The sequence below is a fragment of the Carcharhinus amblyrhynchos genome, chromosome 5 (assembly GCF_965287045.1).
Source record: "Carcharhinus amblyrhynchos chromosome 5, sCarAmb.v2.hapA, whole genome shotgun sequence".
Taxonomy (NCBI): Eukaryota; Metazoa; Chordata; class Chondrichthyes; order Carcharhiniformes; family Carcharhinidae; genus Carcharhinus; species Carcharhinus amblyrhynchos.
The window spans coordinates 51,226,506-51,248,991 of record NC_137328.1 but is presented as its reverse complement, the minus strand read 5'-3'; the positions used below and the strand labels follow the sequence as shown (position 1 = coordinate 51,248,991).

Genomic DNA, 22,486 nt, shown 5'->3' with positions numbered 1-22,486 from the left:
ACAAGAATTCATTAATAATCATCCCTCCAAAATAAGGTCAGAAGTGAAGAATGATCACTGATGATTGCACATTTTCCTATTCCACTCATGGCGTCTAGACAGGGTAGGTACTTAAGTTCTTGAAACACTCTTGGCTCCACTTTGTGCTCTTCAGATGATGTTGTTTCCACTATGAAGTGTGCATGCAACAACATCTGAACAACAATCAGGCTTTAGCTAATAGGTGACAAATAACGTTTGCATCCCATAAGTATCGCACAACGACCATCCCCAACTAGGAATAATCTAACCATCTCTCCCTGACATTCAACAACAATACCATCACAAATCTCCCATGAACAACATCCGGCAAGTTACCATTAACCAGAAACTTAACTGAATCAGACAACAAATGCTGTAGTTACAAGAGCAGGGCAGAGACTGGTAATTCTGCAGCAAGTAACTTATCTCCTGACTCAGCAAAGTCTGTCCCCCATTTATAAGGCATCAGCTAGGTGTGCGATAGATTAGAAACATAGAAAGTAGGAGTAGGCCATTGGCCCTCCTTACTTGCTCCACCATTAATTTTGATCATAGCTGATCATCAAATTCAATATCCTGATTCTGCTTTCCTCCCATATTCCTTTTGCCCCAAGAGCTGTATCTAATTTCTTCTTGAAATCACAATGTTCTGGCCTCAACTATTTTCTGTGGTAGTGAATTCCACACACACTCCACCCTCTGAGTGAAGACATTTCTTCTCACCTCAGTCCCAAAAGGTTTACCTCTTATCCTTAAAACAATGACCCCTAGTTCTGGACTGCCCCATCATTGGGAACGTACTCTCCACTTCTACTTGGGCGAGTGCATATCCAACAACATTCAAGGTGTTCAATACCAACCAGAGCAAAGCAACATGATTGGCACTCTACCTACCATCTTAAAAACTGATGCCCTCTACCATCAACGCACAGTTGCAGCAGTGTGTCCCATCTACAAAATGCATTGCTGCAACACACCAAGGCTCCTTCAACAGCATCTTCCAAACCTGCAACCACTGCCACATGGAGGGACAAGGGCCAGACACATGGGAACTTGCAAGCACTTGCACATTTCCCTCCAAGGGGCACACCATCTTGATCTGAACCATTCTTTCACTATCACATGGTCAAAACCTTGGAATTTCCTTCCGAACAGCACTCTGAGTATACCTACTCCACAAGGGCTGCAGCAGTTTGTGACAGTTTAGTGAACAGCCATCTTCTCAAGGGCAAATAGGGCTGGTCAACAAGCGTCTTTTTGGTGATAATCATATCTCATGAATGAATAAAAAAATCCTATATGGAAATATACAAGCTATTTTCTGATGCTCCAAGGTATTGTGTCATTGCAGCTTCCCAAATTTATTTTTTATGCATCTTTGTTAGTGTTTCCCAATATTTGATTAGGTTTCTGACAGGCAATGTAGATGTGGATCATTAGGGTGTTCCAGCTTATTGATGCACAAGAGTAAGGATAAAAGATGATTAATTTGTTAATTCTTTAGTATCTTTAGAATTGCATTAACCAAGATTTGACCTGTTATTAAATCTGGGTTTCTGGAACATGTTAAACGGTTAGTGTAGTGACAATTAAAACACATGCAGAGGAATGAAAAGTATTTGTCCACATACCATCTTCAGTCCCGCAGGCAGCTGCAGCTCCATTTAGATTCTGCATCAAACTGCTGTCGAAATAAAACAATTCAGATCCATAATTAACAATTGGAATCAACCTCAGTATACATTAGGTGAAAACGTTTAGGGAAGATAGTCCAATACTCCTACACAAGTATAAGTCTTAGATCTAGCGTGCCACTTGCCAAAAACCTTCAATCCCCTGAGCTTTACATTTATACTGAGTAAAAGTTCCTTTATAATTATGTAGTGCTTTTCACAACCTCAAGACATACCAAAGCACTTTACTGCCAATTAATTACTTTTCAAATATAGTCACTGCTGTAACTCGGAAAATGTGCCAGCCCATTAGCTCATTGCAAGGTCCCACAAATAGCGACCTGATAATGATCAGATTATCTGTTTTTGCAATGTTGATTGAGGGGTAAACATTGGCCAGGACACCAGGTAGAGCTCCTTACTTTTCTTCCGATCATGTCACAGGATGTTTTACATTCACCTGAAGGGAAAGCTTGGGCCACATGTCATCTGGAAAACGACACCAACAATGTAGCGCTCCCTCACTATTGCACTGGAGTATCAGGCTAGGTTACATGCTCATGTCTCTGATACGGGCTTATCTCCGTAGCATTTTGATTAAGTGGGGAAATAAAAGGCTATTGAACCACAGACCATGTGAAATAGTTAAAATGAAAAGTAGACATAATTGACAAGTAGGTGTGTTAGAAATGCCTAGGGATGAACAAAGAAAATTACAACACAGGAACAGGCCCTTCGGCTCTCCGGCCCTCCAAGCCTGCACCGACCATGCTGCCCGTCTTAACTAAAACTCCTTACGCTTCCAGGGACCATATCCCTCTATTCTCACTTCATTCATGTACTCATCAAGACGCCCCTTAAAAGTCACTACCATATCTGCTTCCACTACCTCCCCTGGCCACGAGTTCCAGGCACCCACCACTGTGTAAAAAATCTGCCTCGTACATCTGTCTTAAAACTTGCCCCTTGCACCTTAAACCTGCGCCTCCTAGTAATTGACTCTTCCACCCTGGGAAAAAGCTTCGACTATCCACTCTGTCCATACCTTTCATCAGGTCACCCTTCAACTTCCATCGCTCCATTGAGAACAAACCAAGTTTCTCCAACCTCTCTTCATAGCTAACGCCCTTCACCAGGCAACATCCTGGTAAATCTTTTCTGTACCCTCTCCAAAGCCTCCCACATCCTTCTGGTAGTGTGGCAACCAGAATGGAATACTATATTCCAAATGCAGCCTGAGGTTCTATAAAGCGGCAATGTGACTTGCCAATTTTTAAACTCAATACCCTGGCCAATGAAGGCAAGCATGCCATATGCCTTCTTGACTACATTCTCCACATGCATTGCCACTTTTAGTGACCTGTGCACCTGTACATCCAGATCCCTTTGCTTATCAATACTCCTAAGGGTTCTGCCATTTACTGTATTAGTGAGGTGTTACCACACGGGCCAGCCCTTTTATTTTGCGCTCCAAATTTGAAACTTCACTTGGGCATGGAAACTTTTAGCTGCTGCTGATAAATTCAGAGAAAGAGTTGTATCACTAGATTTCTAGTTTTACTCTGCTCCCACAGAACCATTGTCTTTACTGAGCAGCCCCAGTGCAATCAGCAAGAAAAGCATTGGGGAGTTTTGGGTCCAGTTAGGATGTGGTGAGGTTGGGGGGCAGGCCAGGCAGACAAATTATGATCAGAAATCATTGTGTTCTATGGAATTACAAGTTTCCAATATTATGTGATAAACCAGAGGAAAAGTCTATACAATGTGAAAAAGTTTAAAAGTATTTTGTTTTTCAGCACATTGCAAAAGCTTTGCCATTTAAAAAAAGAAATGGGGTAATAGACTTCTGTTTCATTGCTGAGTTGGGAGGGGTGCTGGCTGATATTTGCACGAGGGTCAAAAGAGATGTCTATGAAACAATTCAACAGACTGTAACTTCAGTGCCTGAGATCAGGGAGCTAGATCTAGATCACACACAATGTCCATTTGTTCAGCAGCAGTTAAAACCTCCCTCAGCAATGATACTCCAAAGGTAGTTTCAGCATGGATTCCAAATCCACTGTAATAGGCAAGAGGGAGAAAAATCATGCAGAAAGGATATTTTTAAAACAAGAGAAAAAAGTAACTGCATCTTAAATGAATACTAGAAATGGAAATCTATTGTGGAACATAGGAGAAAAACCACTGTATAATGCACAATTTGATTCAAAGTCACTTAATTCAAATGATCTTGTACGCTAACAAGTTGCAACATGCAAATTTTTTTAATTTGCATAATTTGAATGGACATTTGATTTTACTTTAAATATAAGAACCAACTTTGATTCATCAACTGGGAGGTGGTGGTGGTTCTGGGACACAAGGAGTTAAGAGCTAGATAAACACTTTTAAATATATCAGGGATCTGCATCTTTTAGAATCAATAAGGTAATTAATAAGTTGATTGAGTTCACCATGTGATATACTACAATAAATCTGCTGCACAATAATGACTTTTCACAGCAGGACAATGGCAAACTTTAAAAACTACACTACAGAGCATCCTCAAGAAGACTTATTTGTTACCTAAAACAGCTACACAAATATAAGATACTTCATGTAAATCCACCGACCTCTCATCGATATCATCTTCCGTAATCCAAATGCAGATTTTGTTTTGGGGGTTCCAGGCACAATAGGGATCTCTTGCCAAAATGCAATCCATGCAAGTTCCATACTTTTCACAAAAGGCAACAGGAGTTTGAACAACACTGGAATGCGACCCTGCGTAAAGTTGCTTTTTGTCCTACAAGTAGAAAGGTGAAACATCAATTAAAAAGAATATTAATTTAAACTAGTGTTGTTGAGCTGTAGGAAGATTATGACTATCAAATATAACCAAATATTGATGGTAGAGATCAAAGTAGCATGGAATGTTAACAATCAAAATTATACCTCAAAAATTTTTCTGCATTGAGCAGATATCTTACTATTAGTTTGGGCTTTTTAAGACAAAGAAGTTTGAGGTGAGCAAGAGTGACTTAACAAGGCAGCATTTAACCTCCAAAGAAGCTCTCGTGAAACCAAAGTTAACGAGAATAAGAGAAAAAATTCTCCACTGCTGGAGTCATGCCTAGAATAAAGGAAGATGACTACGAGTGTTGAAGATCATTCATCTCAACCTCAGAAAATTACTTTGGAGTTCCTCAGGATAGTGTCCCAAATCCAATCTTCTTCTATGTCCAATCATCTTCAACTGCTTCATTAAATGATCTTTCTTCCATCAAGTCAGAAGTGGAATTGATTATTGCACAGTGGTCAGTTCCATTCACAACTCCTCAGACATTGGCATGACACACATGCCAGCTAATGACCATCTCCAAAGGAAAATCTAACCATCTCCCTTGGATATTCAATGGCACTCCTACGACTGGAGAAACCTTCAACATCCAGAAGACCACAACTGACCAGAAACTTAACTGGACAAGCAATATAAACACTGCAGTTACAAGAGCAGGACAGGTTTTGGCACTTCCTGGCTCCCCCTTCCAAAAATCCTTTCCATCATCGACAAGGCACAAGTCAGGGGTGTGATGAAAATCTCCCTACTTGCATGGACAAGTGCAGCATCAACAACATTTGAAATTCAACACCATTCATGACAAACAGCCTGTTCAATTTGGACCCAATCCACTACCTTAAACATCACTTCCTCCATCACTGAAAAGATGCACTGTTATGTGATGAACTACAGAAACTCAACAATGCTTTAAAAACCTACAGTCTCTACTGTCTAGAAGAGCAAGATCAAGCACATACAAACATCACCACCTGAATGTTCTATTCTAGGCCACGCATTATCTTGACTTGGAAATATATCACTCTCATCAACATCAAAATCTGGACCATTTTTAACAACACTACATGACTTCTGTGGTCCAAGGCAGCAGCTTACTGCCACCTTCTCAAAAATCTTGAGGGTTGGGAAACAAAAGCTGGCCAAGCCAGCAATGCTCACAGCATGAGCAAAAATGTACTGACAGTGGAATTGAGGATGGTATCCACACCCCCAACCTTTCCATATGTATACAAATCTCTAGCCTTGGATTGGCTATGCTTCTGTTTAAATCTGTACTGCATATATGATTACTCAACACAGCTGCATCAACTGAAGCCACAGTCTTCAAGGTAGGCAAGTGTGTTTTTGTGTTGCAGCTGCAGAATATCGGATATCCTGGATGCCAACAATCCACAGCAACCACATCTGCAGTAAGTGTCTGCAGCTTGAGAAACTTCAGCTCAGAGATGGTGAACTGGAGTCTGAGCTTCAGATGCAGGAATGGGGAGGATCCAGTTGTTGTGGCAGAATGGCAGAAATGTATCCATCTTCAACATCAAGGATACAAACAAAAATTCTTGAAAATTAAGAGGTAAAAAGGGAAAGGCTTAAAACAATTACCAGGGAAAATATATTAGGAAACCATTAGAACTAAAGACCGACAAATTCCGAAAATCTGACTGCTTTCATCTTAGGGTCTTAACAGAAACGTCGGCACAATAGTAACATATCGACTGTGAACTTCCAAAATTCTCTAAGTTGTCGAAAGGTCCCAGCAGATTGGAAAAGGGATTTAGGTAGGTTAAGGAAGTGGACAAAAGACAAAGTATGTGAAAAAATGTGAACTTGTCTACTTTGGCAGGGAGAACAGAAAAACAGTTTACATTTGAATTAAGATATACAACACTACAGTAGAGGGATCTGGATAAATTGGTCACGAACCACAAAAAGTTGGTACATGCTGCAAGTTATTAGGAAGATAAATGGAGTGCTGGCATTTATTAGAAGGGGAAATCAAGTATAAAAGTAAAAGTGTTGATGCAGCTGTATAGAGCCTTCAACTGTGTCTGGATTACAGTACATAGTTTAGGTCTCCTTATTTAAGAAAGGCTTATTTCTACATTAGCAGTTCAGAAAAGGTTCACAGCTGATTCCTGTAATGAAGTGGTTATCTTATAAAGACAAATTGGACCTTTACCCATTGGAGTTTAGAAGAAAAAAAAGTTATCTTACTGAATCATAATATCCTGAGGGGACTTGACAAGATGGAAGGTTGTGGTGATACTCCCCATTATGGGGTAGTCTAGACCTAGGGCAAACAGTTTAAAAAGTTGGAATCTCACATTTAATTTTTATTAATAAACAGTGAAAAGTATTGTTTCTTGCATAGAGAAAGAAAGGAGGAAGTGCAGAATTTAGTGTTATAGTCATAGTTAGGGTGTAGAGAAAGATCAACTTAAAGCAGGATATCAAAGTTCTACTGCAAATGTTTAAACAAAAATTTTAAAGACAACCAGCATTTAATATAACATCTTTCATGTACTAAAAATCCCAAAGTAGTTCACAGAAACACTAATCCATGTAAGATGATACCTTGATTTGTGGTTAATGAAGTAGGTTTTAAGACCTTCCTTCAAGATGAGAGTGTGCTAAGGTTGTGGAGGGGTCTTGGGAGGGAATTTCAGAGTTTGGTGCTTAGATAACTAATGTCATGGTTGAAAATGGAGGGACAAAGGAAACCAGACATGTGGGAGTAGTCAGACTGAAGGAAAATAGAGTTCCTACATGGTTTTAAGATTGAAGGAATTACAGAGCTAGGGATACATGACAATATGTTGAATGGAAGTTTAATCCAAAAACAAAAATGACCATTTACAAAATTTAATGTTGGCTGTAAAGATTCAATTCCTCTTAGTACATCTGGTGTCACAGTGTAAAATGCTATCATAATTGTGCTCTTAAAATGTGTTAATGATGCAACTCAGGCTCAAGTGCCAGATTATCTTCATTTTTCTAATCTTGACACAAACAAAGTAGTTTATACTTACCCCTTTGGATAAGAGCAATGTCAGCACGGGCTCAGAGTCAGGAAAAATCTGCAATTCTTCAATTATGTGCATTTCATTATCATAGTTAATCGCTTTGTGCAATAATCCTTTATCTGAAAAAAACACATATACATTTTAGAACACCCATTTTCACCACCTGTAAGCAAAACCTTGTGTTTCCATTATTCTGGCATCAGAACTCGCAAATTGCATGTTTACACTTCCAATTTTGTACAACTTTATCATTGCTGCAGTTTTGTATAACTTTATCACTGTTTAGCCTATATCTATTCAGGACTTGGGGTCGGGGGAGCAACATTAATTCCACTTTACTTGGGTTGACATGTTTCCAGTTTATTTGTTGGCAAACACCAGAAGGTGCAGGAAATTTTTGGGGAAATCCAAACATTCGCCAATTCCCAAACCAAAGAGATCCCACTTCAACTGCTGAATGGGCAAGTCCCAGTACAGTACAATTTTATCCTTAACAAGTTCCTTTCTGGTACTAAGGGTTTGTGGAGGGAACTAAAGACCTAACCCAATCAACTCAGGAACATACCAAAAACTAAAAAGGCATTTAATGACTGCTTTTTGTACTAGAAAAAAGATCAGTTTACATGCTATAATGATAGAAAAACTTTCTATTAAAGGCCTCCACACAAATCAGGAGTAGTTTAAACTGCAATGCAATACATCACAATATAGTGTTAAAAGGCTAAGTAGTACTGAGGGAAAGCTTTCCTTCAGGTAGCATGTTAAATTGAGACCCTGTTTGCCCTGACAGATAAATATAAAAGATGCAATGACACTTATTTTGAGAGAGCAGGGAGTACTCCCCAGTGTCCTGGCCAATATTTATCCCTTGGCCAACATCACAAAGATATTTCCTAGAAATTATTACATTGTTGCTGTTCCCAAAAATTGACAGCTGCGTTTTCTACTAAAGTGAGTACACTTAAAAGCATTTGTGCGCTGTAAAGTACTTTGGGACATTGAGGACATGAAAGTTGCTAATTAATGTAATTTTAAAAACTTAACATTTCAATGTTACAGTCTCGATTATCCCTTTTCTCTGCTTTTTAACTTTAATTTTACAGGTTTCATTTTGTTATGTTTTCAACTTCATTTTCGCTTGAACTTCAAGGGCTACTTGTTTTAACAAATAAAGTCTGGTCTGTCTGATCTTCGTATGCATTTTGTATAGATGTACCTGGAAAGCAAAAGAAAAGCACTTTTCTCTGAGAGTCATGCCACTGGAGTCATTAAGCTAAACTCTGACTGCTTGATATTGAACTAACTTGTCAGCAAACCTGGGAACTTCACAGCAACAAAACATGAAAAACCAATACAATCCATCATTGCTTACAACTCCTAGTTACCCCACTAAGTTGGTAGCATTGACTCAAGGCAGAATGAGTAATTTGGAACTAAGCAATTCAGTGATACTCAAAACTGCTCTTCACAGTCACAGGGTTTTCTGAACAAACAGGTTGAAAATTTTAAAAGAAAATTCTCTTCAGACTTGCAGCAGATTTGAATATGGACCATCCATTCCACGGCCAGTTAGGGAATGATATGTGGCACAGGTGGATTTAGCAGAACAGGACAAATTCAAAAATATGGGATGGGCAGATAGAGAAATTAATCTAGGCTTTCAAAGCAGTTCACAGGAACATTATTAGACTAAAGTTTACACAACCACACAGGAACAGGAAGAGATAGGTTTAAGAAACTTAACAGGGTGAGAAAGAGTTTTATGAAGGGAATTCCAGCCTTTAGGGCCTAGAAATCTGAAGGCACAGCCACCAATGGAAGAGTGATAGAAATTGGGAATGCACAAAAATTGGAGGAATGCAGAGTTCTCCGAAGGCTGTATAAAGTTACCAAAATAAAGTGAGATGAGGGCTTTGAGCTCAAGGATAAGAATTTTAGAATTAAGGTGTAGCTGTACTAGCCAATATAGGCCAGCAAGCACAGGGGTGACGAATGGACTGAAAGTTGTGAATGAGAATGTAGAAATTATATAACTATCACAGAAACCCTGCAGTACAGAAAGAGGCTATTCAGCCCATCAAGTCTGCACCAACCACAATCCCATCCAGGCTCTGCCTCCATATCCCTACATATTTACCCACTAATCTCTCTAACCTACACATCTCAGGACACGAAGGGCAATTTTTTGCATGGCCAATCAACCTAACCTACACATCTTTGGACTGTGGGAGGAAACTGGAGCATCTGGAGGAAACCCACACAGACACGAAGAGAATGTGCAAACTCCACACAGACAGTGACCCAAGCCGGGAATCGAATCCAGGTCCCTGGAGCTGTGAAGCAGCAGTGCTAACCACTGTGCCGCCCCAAATATACTAGCAGAGTTTTAGATTACATCAAATATGCAATAATTGAATAACTCTATGGTGAAGTACTATCACAGATAGGTAGATTCATGAAGTTTCATTGTACGATTTTGTTTTAAAAGTATTAATATATTTAAATAGGTGTGTAAAGGCCTCTTTTGCAGGATCTTATAAATCTCGTCCTGTGCAGCTTGCGCAGAGACAGGTATCAAATTCACTTTGATCACAACCCCTCCACAAGGATGGGTCTACATCTGAAAGGTTAATTCTTCCTTCCTGCCACAAAGCTGACTGGCCAGTTGCTTGCTTCCAAGTTGTTTCATTTCAGAGTCTCCTGACAGTCTCAAAGCTTAGGCCACCAGAGAGGATTCCTTTTCATGTTCAAAATGTTGCCAAGAGTAATTTAATGAAGAATTCCTCCATCAACAAGTACTTATTTAAGCAATTGTTTTGTTCTTTTATGTGCTCCACTAGTTCTTGTACATTTTATTAAATCTTTGTCCTGAACCCAGCATACAATTGATGAACGTGCCCACCTTAAAATACTCAAATTTCCATCTTCTTACAAGAACTCACCTGTACCCACAAACATAATATCATAGAAGTTCTTATCAAGTGCTCTAACTCTGTCCACAACAATCTGAATATAGTTTGCATTCTTCACCAATTTAGGTCTATTTCCAATGGGTTTAACTGGATCTGCCATCAGGGGGTGATCTTTTACAAATTGGAGAGTTTTGTCAGGTAACATGAGTGAGCTGTTGACATTCAAAGCTCTTGCCTCATTGTTTATACACTGAAAAGGAAGAAAGAAATTGAATGATGAAAACATTACAATATTAACTATTTACACCCACAACTATATAGTTCAAACAAGAACAAAATACTCTACAAATCTGGAGACTCATGACCAGCCTACCACTGTTCTGTGGTAGTGGCATAGTAGTATTTTAGCTGGACTAGTAATCCAGAGACCTAAGATAATCTTCTGAGGATCTGGGTTCAAATCCCACCATGGCAGATGGTGAAATTTGAATTCAATAAAAATCTGGAATCGAAAGTCTGATGATGAAACCATTGTCGACTGTCATAAAGACCAGTCTCATTCACCAATGTCCTTTAGGGAAGGAAATCTTTTTGTTTTCCCCAGGTCTGGCCTACACGCGACTCCAAATCCACAGCAATGTGGTTGACTCTTAAATGCTCACTGAAATGGCCTAGCAGTTCAAGGACAATTAGGGATGGGCAGTAAGTGCTGACCCAGCCAGCAATACCCACATCCCATGAATAAAAATTGACAAAATGGGGAGAAAACTTTAAATTGAAGCGCTTTACTTTTTGATTATTGCAATCCCAGCATTTTTGGTAATGTACAGAAATAAACCCAATAAATTATGTGCATGTAATCTTGAATTATTTACATTGTTGATCCCTTTGGCACTTAATAAAACACTAGCACTTGTAACTTTTACAAGGCCCCATGATTGGGCAACTGAAGTTCCATATCTACAGAAACAATTATACAGATCGCTATTTGATTGCATTTACAAAGATTTAAACTGGCAAGTTGCAAATTTGCAATTATCATTGCTGAAGAAGCCTACAGCTGTCACATCAAGCTGGCAGACCTCATTTTTCATTTAAATTTACCAAAAGACAGAGGAGAATGGTTATGAATACTCACTGAGCCAGGACGAGGCGTTGGAACTGGTCCATTGTATCTGACCCATTTTACATGGGAATGTTCAAAAGTAGCACTCTGCATGTATTTCCCTTTAGAGAAAACATCCTCCACATCGGACATGTTAAAGGTGCAGACTGCAGATACTTCCAAATTACTCCTGAGATGGTCAGAAAAACAACTGTTATTCAATTCTACCTATACAAAACCATATCCACACTATAGTGTAATGTGACCATTGTACCTACAGGTGCACACTTTTGGGTAATACTTTCTTTTAGTAAAGCCAGAATCACCTGCCCATTTTCTCCTAGTCTCTAACAGATATCAAGATCTATTTGAGTCTAAATCTTGTCAGTTTCAGAAAGACATAATACTGATCCAAATGGCCTCTTTATCCATCATAAAATTCAATGATTTTATCAAGAGTTACCAAAGGTTATCAGATGCAATAGATGTACAAAGTACTTTTATTACAATAGTGATGATAAACTATTGAAGTTATATCAGACAGACATTTCTCTGACTAAATATCCTCTGTTTATAAGTGGAGCACGTGGAAGTGGGGGCATGAGTTTATTTCTTTGAAAAAACCTACATTTCTTTTGGAGGAGAGCAGTGATTAAAAACTGAAATTCACCACTGTGTACATTACCACAACTAGCCCATAGTGACTTTATCTTCAAGTGGAAAATTGTAATTGAAGATAAGAACCCGCTACAAAAGCTAACTGCATTTACTTTGACACCCATTCCCATTGAGAACATACCAATAAAGTCACCATAGCCCCAGATGACCACAGGCTGACTGGTGATAATTTTAACTTGAAGATCACCACACCTTAGGAGGGGGCAAGGTTGAGAAGATAGGCTTTCATGAATAACCTCAGCTGGTACAGGAATTGACCTTGCGCTGTTCACGTCATTCACAAACCAGCCATCCAGCCAACTGAGCTAACCAACTCCCCAATACACCAGTTGCAAAGTTTGAGAGAGTAAACTGGTTCTCTCTAGCCTACTTACATGAAGCACATATTGACTCAAGAAAACCCTCAAGTAAACCAAATCTCAGTAACAGACATCCAAGAACCTAGCTGCCACATACTTTATAGGAATCAGACATCTAAATCTTCAGTTGATTTGTTGAATTGTTGGTATTTAATTTTAATTTAGAATTTTCAGCTGTCTAATTCTGACCAGCATAATAGCCCATTTATGATGATCTCTGGGAAGAAAATTAACTAAAGAAAACTTGAGGATTGACATTCATCCTGTGTGGCACTGCTCTGGTGAAGCATTTCTCTGCTTATTTACCAAAGTTCATCAAGTATGTATATCAATGAAGAAAACATCTAATTCATTGGTATGAAAAAAATTAATTTTTTTCCAACTACAACAAACTTACATTTAATTAGCACCTTTAACATAGTAAACATCCCAAGGTACTTCAAAGACATCATTTAAAACTAAATTACACTGAGCCACATAAGGAAATATTATGAGATCTTAAAAAAAATGAACTCAAGGTAGCAAGGCAGAGAAGTTTAAGGATGGAATTTCAGAACTTGGGACCTAGGGTACTGAAGACACTAATAGAAGTCATATTGTGGATGCATAAATCAAAAGGACCTCTGATATCTGACAGGGTTGTAGGGCTTGAAAGAATTAAAAGGCATTGAACAACTTTGAGAATAAGGATGCGAATCTCACAAGGTGCTAACAGGGAGCCAGTGTTGGGCAGCATGCATAATGATTTTGGGCAATCAGCATTTGGCATGAGTTAAGACAAGGGCAGCAGAGTTTTGGATGACCACAAGTAGGATAGAGTGTGGGAGTCTGGCCAGCACTGCATTAAAATAGTTAGGTCCAGAAGTAACAAAGGCATGAATGTGGATTTCAACAAAAGATGACTGACGGCCTAGCAGAGATGGGTGATATTTTGGAGATGGAAATGTAGGCTTATGTTTGAAAACATATTTCAGTCAAAAATCAAAATATGACACCAAGATTACAAAAAGTCTCATTCTGCTTCTGACAGCTCAGAGGGAGAGGGTCAGAGTTGAAGGAGAGGAAGGGGAACAGTAGACAACGGCTTTAGTTTTGCCAATATGTCATTGGAAAAGGTTTCCACTCATCCAAGATAGGATTTCAAACAAGCACCAAGGTAAGGAAAATTTAATCTTTGGCCACGTTTTGTGCCGAAAACAGAACTTTCCACAAAAATTCAGAGTGGGGCTGTGCAAAATTGAAAAATAATTTACTTTGAAAAAGTATTTTACTTTGAAAATTAAAACCAGAACAAAATTGTAAAGTTACTTACCACTGAGAAGTAAATACACCATAAAACACTGTTTCCTTCCAATTTGGAGTTTTCAAAATAAAAACATCCTGAATGACATTGAAGACAAAATTGGATTCAGGCAGAGTACAAATCAGCTTAGCTTTCAGAAACGATGTCCACCTCTTCTGCAGAATTCGTGATCCCCCATGATCACCCTAAAAATAATCAAATTGTCATTGTTTTAGGATAGCTGCGTGTTTGCAACAGATTCATAATACTTGCAAGTACCCAATTCTTGGCAAACACCTTGATTAATTTAAGATCAATTTAGCCACATGGATTAATTTAATCTCGTTAATAAGAGGAAATATTCTAAATGCACCTGCTTCCCTTCAGTAAGATGCAGTTCTTTTGTTCTTGAGAAGCTTTTTCTCCATCTATGCTGATTCTGCTAAGTAGTTACATGTGTACCATTAACATTTTTCCCAATGTCAGATGTTAGGCTAACTGGTTTCTGTTTCCTTCCTTTCCTGAATGGAAGTTACATTTGCAGCTTTCCAATCCGTTGAGACTTTTCCAGAACCTAGGAATTTTAGAAACACATGCATCCACTACCTTTGCAGTCATTTCTTTTTAGACCCTAGGATGCAGGCCCTTGTGTCAGGTGATTTGTCAGCCTTTAGACCCATTAGTATTCTCATTATAGTGTTTTTCCAAATTCCTCCCTCCCTTTGGATTTTCAACTAATTCTGAGATGGTGTCTCATATGGTTAAGACACAGTATAAAATACTTGGTTGAAAGTTTTTTCCATTTCCTTCTTACTCAGTATTAATTCCTCCGTCACATTCTCTAAAAGGGACCAGTGCTCACTTAACTGTTACTTTATCGACATTTAGAAGTTTTTACTGTCTGTCTTTAGACTTCTTGCCAACTTTCGCCTCATATTCTAATTTCTCCCTCTTTAAGATATCCTTTGATGGTTTCTAAAACTTGCCCAGTCTACAACTAACCTTTACAACATTATACATCTTTTCTTTCAATTTGATATTGTTCTTAATTTCCTCAGTTAGCCACAGGTGGTACAGCCCTCCTGTAGTCCTTCTTCCTCAATAGATCTTTAAGAATTACAAAACCTCTTCTTTTATGTGTGCCACTGCATCTCTACCTGTTTATTTTTAACCTTCTTCCCCAGTCCACTTTAGTCAATTCTGATCTTCATATACATGTAATTGCCTTTAAGTTTATGACACCAGTTATGGACCCATATTTTTCGCTCGGAAACAATGTGTTATGATTGAATTTTCTTCTATACTAGCTAATTTACAAACCAGTGATTCCTAACAACAAGAATATAACAATTCCTGATACTGCAGCTTTTAGTGTTAGAATTTGGGAAAAATTAATTACTTACAATGCCAAATCTTACCTTGCACACTCGAGCAACTCTTGGCACCAAAAGTTTGCTATTAAATTCATATTCAACGGACACTTCAGTGAAGAAAAAATAGACTTTATCATCACCACCATCCAAACTATTTTCACTCTCTCTGATCACATCAGAGTAAACAAAGCTTGGCTCTGCAGAAAAAGAAAGAAATGTAAACATGACAACTGAAAAATAATTTGAATATTCTGTGATTAACGATTAGTCTGGGTTGCACTCTCCTGGCAGTCAAATAAAATGTTACAAGGGCATTCTGATGATTTCACTTAAAGTTTAAATATCAAATCTGGAGTTCTGGGAAAAGGTCTCCCAGGATCACAGCACCCAACGCAACTAAATAAAACAAAGTGATGCAACCTCCCTGGCAAGCAAGTGCACACAGTAAAAAGTTTGACAACACCAGGTTTTAGTCTAACCGATTTATTTGACAGTAAACTCACAAGCTTTCCAGTTTTGGTTTACTATCAAATAAATTGGTTGGACTAAAACCTGGTGTTGTCAGACTTTTTACTGTGTTTACCCCAGTCCGACGCCGGCACATCCACATCAAGCAAGTGCACATCAGAGACGGAGAGGGAATGCAAGGAGAGAAAATCCTAAGCCAGCAACTCATCCAAAACTCAGTCATTTATGATATCCTGTCCTACTTGTGGCAGAACCGTCCAGTGCAGATTGGCTTTAATAGTCACCCATGTATTCACAGGAACCCAACTAAGTACCCAGATAAAGAACATGGTCAACTTCACTTCAAAGGACAAAAAAAGAAAAGTGTACTTGTTGTCTTCCTGGGACTGTCCTGCTTCAATCAAGTTCAGAGCAGGGTAGTTGAAGTACAATCTACATTTCAAATGCTGCAGCCAACTTGTACAGAGCAAGGTATCACAAACAGCAACAAAATTAGTGATCAGGTCAAATTTTATGTTGGTCAAGGGATAGACATTAGCTAATGCAATGCAAAACTTCTTCAGCATTGAAAAAGATGATCCAAAAACAGAGACTGGAATCTAGAATTATAATACACTTACCATTTAACCAGGGTATCGCATACTCTGTCCGTAAATGACTCCGAAGAATGACTGTCTCACTTCCCAGGAAATTATATACTGTTCCTGAGTAAAGCTCACCATCTGAAATAGTATAAAGTGCCCTCTTGTCAAAGTACAGCTAAACATTTTAATTACGTATGTTCAGTCAACATATAGGGATGGAAATATATTTCATTATCTTCTAATCAATTAATTTGTAGTACTCTCTTTCTCACTTCAAACACCAAGACATCCATTCATGCCAGCAACTCCCTTCATTGTATTCTCATCTAGCTTTTATGGGGAGTATGAAGATGTTAAATAGTGAAGAATAACTTTCCATGCCGGAAGGGCGAAGAATGTGAATACACACTGGAAGATAGCCTGGATTGTTTTCATTTTCTCTTCAATTTACAAACTTGTTTCATGAAGATAAAAGATGTCAGACTACTGATTCTATCTCTGGCAATGATTCTGGACTCCCTAGTTAAAAGGGAGTCCCATTCACTCTAGCTTGGGAATATGTCTCAGCCTGACCTCAGTAAAGCCTTTCCATTTGCTGTTTTGTGAATCCACATATCACATTGATCAGCCTTGGAGTAAAACTAAGCATTTGGTTGAGTTGTGGGTCGTACTGACCTGGAATTCACAGGAAGTGGAGGAGATCACCAAACTCATCTCAACAATCAGCATGGTGGCGATACTTCTCCCCTTTTCTTTAAAAAAACCCTTCTCCAAGCAATTAGCATTATTAGAACACAAGACCACATTGGATGAACAGGAACTGTACTTGTGGTCTTTTCTCACCTTTTCATAAGTTGAAATGACTTTGGTCACATCTGTCTGTCAGGGTTAAAGCCCAGTTACTTAAGAGAAAGATCACTGCGTTAACCTACTATGACTTCCTTACATAATTTATCTCAATGTATAAAAGGATTTTCATCTAAATTATAAGATATTGCTACAGAATAGCAAGCAAAAAAACTTAACTGGATACTTACCAACCATTACTGAAGTGTATCTTTGAGCAGGATCAAAAGGACATTTTCCTTTACCTTCTTCTTGTCTGCCTTGCAGAGTAAAATCCTTAACTGACTGAGTGGAAAATGAATGCCCAAGTTGTTTAATTTAAATTTAATAAAGAAAACTGAAAAATATTTTACCAATGTTCAGCATTCATACTTACAAGGTAATCACAGGTTGGTTGAAATGCGTAAGTCCCACAAACATAGAGGCTTTCATTATTAAATTCATGCAAGATGCGTATGTAGTTCAGACATTCCGTCTGCAGTAACATAAAAGGTATTGAAATAAACATAAGGTCAACAGATTAGCATGGTTTAAACACAACATTTACAGGTACTAGCTATTTTAAAAGGGATCCCCTTGATAACTTTGCCAGGATACTAAGCAGAACCCTAGGAAACTCACATGAATGGCAAACAAGGGTCACGTATGGCCTCTCTCTAAGAGTTCTGCCAAAATCACTTAATTGTTTAGAATGAAAGGGGTCTACCAAATGGTTAAATCAAAATTTACCTCTTGGGATTTCCCTTTGGCTGCACATTGCTTTTGTTTTTCATCTGTGACTTTCCAGTACACCTGAAAGAAGCACAGACACAAACAATTAACAGCACTCCCTTGTAGTGAACAATAGAGGTTTTTAAAATTAGGGGGTATAATGGACAAATATGGAGAGCATGTTTTAACTTTTTTTTCATTCATTCATGGGACATGGGCATTGCTGGCTGGCCAGTATTCATTGCCCTTCCCTAGTTGCCCTTGACTGATACAACCATGTAGCTTACTAGGTCATTTCAGAGGGCAATTAAGAGTCAACCACATTGCAGTGACTCTGAAGTCAGACCAGGCAAGGACAACAGATTTCCTTCCCTAGAGATATTAGTGAACCAGATGGGTTTTTCCAACAATTGACAATGGTTTCATGGTGATCAGTAAATTCTTAAGTCCAGATTTTTTTTAAAATTGAATTCAAATTCCACCATCTGCCATGGCAGGGTTCAAACCCAGGACCCCAGAAGATTAGCTGAGTTTCTGGATTAATAGTCTAGCAATTATACCACTTGGCCATTGCCTCCCCTTGTTTTTACTAAAAACAAGAATCCATAAATAGAAGATAATTACTACTAAACCCAATAAAGGAATGACAGAAATTTTACTCAAAGAAATTACAATGTGGACTTGCTACCACAAGGAGCTGTTGAGGTGAATGAAAGAGATCTCATTCAAGGTCAAGCCAAGTATGTGAAGGAGAAAGGAATAAAGGATATGGTGATTGGGTTAGATGAAGTAAGGTGGCAGGTAGAAGTGTGGAGCATGATCACAGGCAGAGGCCAGTTAGGAAGATTGGTCTGTTTCTGCATTGTAAATTTCATGTAATTTTATTCAGCAGTTCCATATATGCACTCCCCATAAGAGGTCATTCATTCACTGCTAAAATTACCACAGGTTGAAAATCACCAGACCCACTTGCTATAAGGTGGCAGGTAGAAGTGTGGAGCATGATCACAGGCAGAGGCCAGTTAGGAAGATTGGTCTGTTTCTGCATTGTAAATTTCATGTAATTTTATTCAGCAGTTCCATATATGCACTCCCCATAAGAGGTCATTCATTCACTGCTAAAATTACCACAGGTTGAAAATCACCAGACCCACTTGCTATATTTGCCAAAACTGAAGTAGGGTGCAGAAGAAACTGGAGCACAACCATAATGTCACAAAAAATGTTTGTGAGCAGATATTAGCCAGACAACCGGAGGGTGATGAATATTAAATCCTTATTCAAAAGGGGGAAGGGTTAAAAAAGGAATATTAGGTCAATGAGTCTGAACTCATTGCGGGTAAAAACTGATAAATCCTTAACATGAGATTATATTAATGCATGATTGTAAACAGATGAGCCGATGAGGAAAGGCCAGTTTGGGTTTGTAAAAAGTTATGTTGGATTAATTGATATTTTGAGCATATTGCAATTTGGATATAACCGATGTGCAGACAGAGTGGGTGGATAGGAGACAGATGCAGATCAGTACATGAGAACGTGAAGTCATACTTTCTGGGAAAAGCAGTGGAAGCAGTATTTTTTTTTAATTCATCTGTAGGATGTAGGTATCGTAGGCTAGACCAGCATATATTGCTCATCCCCAACAGCTCCTTGAGAAGGTGATGGTGAGCTGCCTTCTTGAACCATGACAGTCCCTGAGGTGTAAGTATACCCTTAGTGCCATTAGGGAGGGAATTCCAGATTTTGACCCAGTGGCAGTGAAGGAATGGCAATATATTTCAAAGTCAGGATTGTGGGGGACTCGCAGAGGAACTTCCAGGTGTTTCCATGTGTCTGCTAATCTTGTCCTTCGACAATGATTATGATTGTGGCTGAGAGTTTGGAAGGTGCTGCTTGAGGAACGTTGGTAAGTTCCTGCAGTGCAGCTTTCAGATAATACACACGGCTCCTTTGTTCGTTGGTGGAGGACTGAATGTTTGTGGAAGAGATAGCAATCAAGCAGGCTGCTTTGGCTTGGATGATGTCAAGCTTCTTGAGTGTGGTTGGAGCTGCATTCATCCAGGTAAGTGGTGAGTATTCTACCACACTGCTGACTTGTGCCTTCTAGATGGTGGGTGGGCTTTGGTGGATCACTGTTACTGCAGGATTCCCAGCCTTTGACCTGCTCTGGTAGCCACAATATTTATAAAGTTAGTCCTGTTCAGTTTCTACACCCAAACAATAATTGTGCAAGAGAAGATCAAGCAATCTAGAGGTAGATATACATTGATCTTTAAAAATTGGAATGTAGGTAGGAGAATCACACAAGTATTCATTGGGCAGTCACTAGGTGTGTACTTTTTATTGTACTTTTAACAAGTTTATAAAGCTGACAATCACAAGATGACGTACCTGAACAGTGTTGAATTGCATGGAACTGCACATGTCACTAAATTCAGATGACAGCAGAATACTCAAAACACTAGGCAGATATAATGGTAAGACAAAAGCAAAAAAACGTGGACGCTGAAAATCAGGAATACTGAGCAGGTCTGGCAGCAAGTGTGGAGAAAGAAACGGAGTTAAGAGAGTGCAAAATGACTCGCCTTTGGAACGCATTCCGAAGTTGCCTTATTGGACTTCCTTCCACAGTTGCTGCCAATTCAGTAAATGTAATGGATTTGCTGAATAGGGATTAAGAAAAACATTTCTTAAAAGTTACCTCGGATGTTTTATGCGAAATGTCTGACATTTTCACAGCAAAGATAGCTTCCTGTGCACCTACATAGAGCACTCCTCTATCTTCATTCAGCAACAGTGTTGAATAGTTTGACACTCCAATCTCAGAAAACTTGACCAAAGATATTTCTGTAAATGATAATGAAACATGACCGTTATTAGTACCCGAAGAGAGCACGACAGATGTTAAAATTAATATCTAGCCCGAGTTTACTGGAAGACTAGGTGCAGCTGTTTTACACTATTTGCTTTTAAAGCACATCAAGATTTCCTCTAGCCCAGAATAAATCAGTGGGCAATGGCTTTCCTTTGCCATCTTGGTCTTAGCCTGAAACCTGCCCAAAGATCAGCACAAGCAGATCAGCTGAAAAAAAGACAAGGCAATAGTGTGGAAATGAGCCTGCAATAGTGTCTTCAGACAGTTGTTTTATTAATGTTTATTCTGCAGTTGGATTTTTTGTTTAAAACTTGATCAATTGTTCAATTCTCTGGCACAATCAGTCCATAATAATTACTGAAACATATTTTAAACTCACGATTGAGATTAAGCCAGCGGAGAGTTTTAGAATGAAAAATTAGGAACTGAATTTCATCGATAGTTTCAGTACTGGATCGATTAGTAAATGGCAATATTAGCCTGATCCTTCGTTGATTCTGGTATTAACGCATTTGTTTAAGAGAGTCTAGCAATTTCTTGGAGTATATTCACACATTACCTTTAACTTCACTGAGAACCAGTTCCTGATCTGTTATAATGCTGAAGACAGCATGTAAATGGAACTGATGGCAAATCAAGTCACTCATCTTTATACCCAAGGAATTAATTGTTTCAAGCCTATCGAATTTCTAGGCCAGAATCTTTCAGGACCTAGCTTGTTGTTCTCCATGCAATTCATAACAAGAGTTTAATAAAATTAAACTCCAGTTAAGAGGTGACGAAATTGTCTGTGACAGGCAGTTTAAAAAGATTTCCACTCCACCCTAGTTAATCTGACAATTAGCATCATCTTCATTTCTGCAAGAGAAACGACACTGGTGTAAAAGTTGTGGGTGTAATCAAATTCTGATATAGTCACGTCAACTGCATTAAGAATACCTGCATTGACAATTTTATGGCTCAATACCTACATTCAAAAATTATAATTGCAAAGTCTAAACAATTTCTTGGTAATCTTCAATTCATTAGTGTATTGTCTAAATGAGAACTTTCTCACTGACCTTGCTGTACTGCACTTTCACGTCTAGCTCTTTATACAGAACTGCACCTACGCACTGACCTAGTTCTACTGAACTGCATCAAAGTTATACAGTGCTCCACTGAAAGACGTTGGGACCGATTTTCTTGACATGCTTGCCCCAAGACCGGAAAACCTCGCCTGAAGTCAACGGATCTTTGCATGATCCATGTGCTGCCAACTACAATTCCTGTGAGACAAGAAAATCCCACCCATTGTGTCTGATTTGTATAAATGGATAGGTTAGGTACTATGGATAAATGTAATCTACTTAGTTCAGAAAATGATCATGTGAAAATGATGCCTACAGCATAAGATGTACTAAGCTGGTTGAAAGAAGAGGTAGGAGGAGAGAAAAATTTGCATATGGCTTTACTATTTATAATTAGGAGTTAATTCTTTGCCCATCCAGAATATTTTCCACATCTTTAAAATAATTTCTTTGGAATATTTAAGTTTGTGATAAGACAGCCAATTTCAGTTGTGTATTCTTTTAGAACGCACGAATTAGGAGCATAAGTAGGCCACTTGAGTCTGCTTCATCATTCATTAAGATCATGGTTGATGATTGTAACCTCTAACACATCCTGATAAACAAGGTGGTGAAAGGTTATCAAGAATCTGTCTCGTTTTGTCTTAAAATATTCAAAGACTCTGCT

At 38.6% G+C, this 22,486-nt stretch overlaps 1 protein-coding gene across 3 annotated transcripts in view; it reads right to left on the bottom strand.

Moving 5' to 3' along the window:
* LOC145343022 (semaphorin-4D-like) overlaps positions 1-22,486 on the bottom strand; it is a 167,966-nt gene that overhangs the window by 34,281 nt on the left and 111,199 nt on the right. For all 3 annotated transcript variants that reach the window (XM_080188762.1, XM_080188759.1, XM_080188760.1), the window contains exons 3-14: positions 20,576-20,721; positions 17,890-17,952; positions 17,537-17,635; positions 17,352-17,445; positions 16,351-16,452; positions 15,308-15,459; positions 13,920-14,095; positions 11,604-11,760; positions 10,496-10,715; positions 7,560-7,672; positions 4,307-4,479; positions 1,653-1,705 (exon numbers count right to left, since the gene is read on the bottom strand). In XM_080188762.1, the coding sequence (XP_080044888.1) occupies positions 1,653-1,705; positions 4,307-4,479; positions 7,560-7,672; positions 10,496-10,715; positions 11,604-11,760; positions 13,920-14,095; positions 15,308-15,459; positions 16,351-16,452; positions 17,352-17,445; positions 17,537-17,635; positions 17,890-17,952; positions 20,576-20,721 (1,548 nt within the window). The remainder of the gene's footprint in view (positions 1-1,652; positions 1,706-4,306; positions 4,480-7,559; positions 7,673-10,495; positions 10,716-11,603; positions 11,761-13,919; positions 14,096-15,307; positions 15,460-16,350; positions 16,453-17,351; positions 17,446-17,536; positions 17,636-17,889; positions 17,953-20,575; positions 20,722-22,486) is intronic.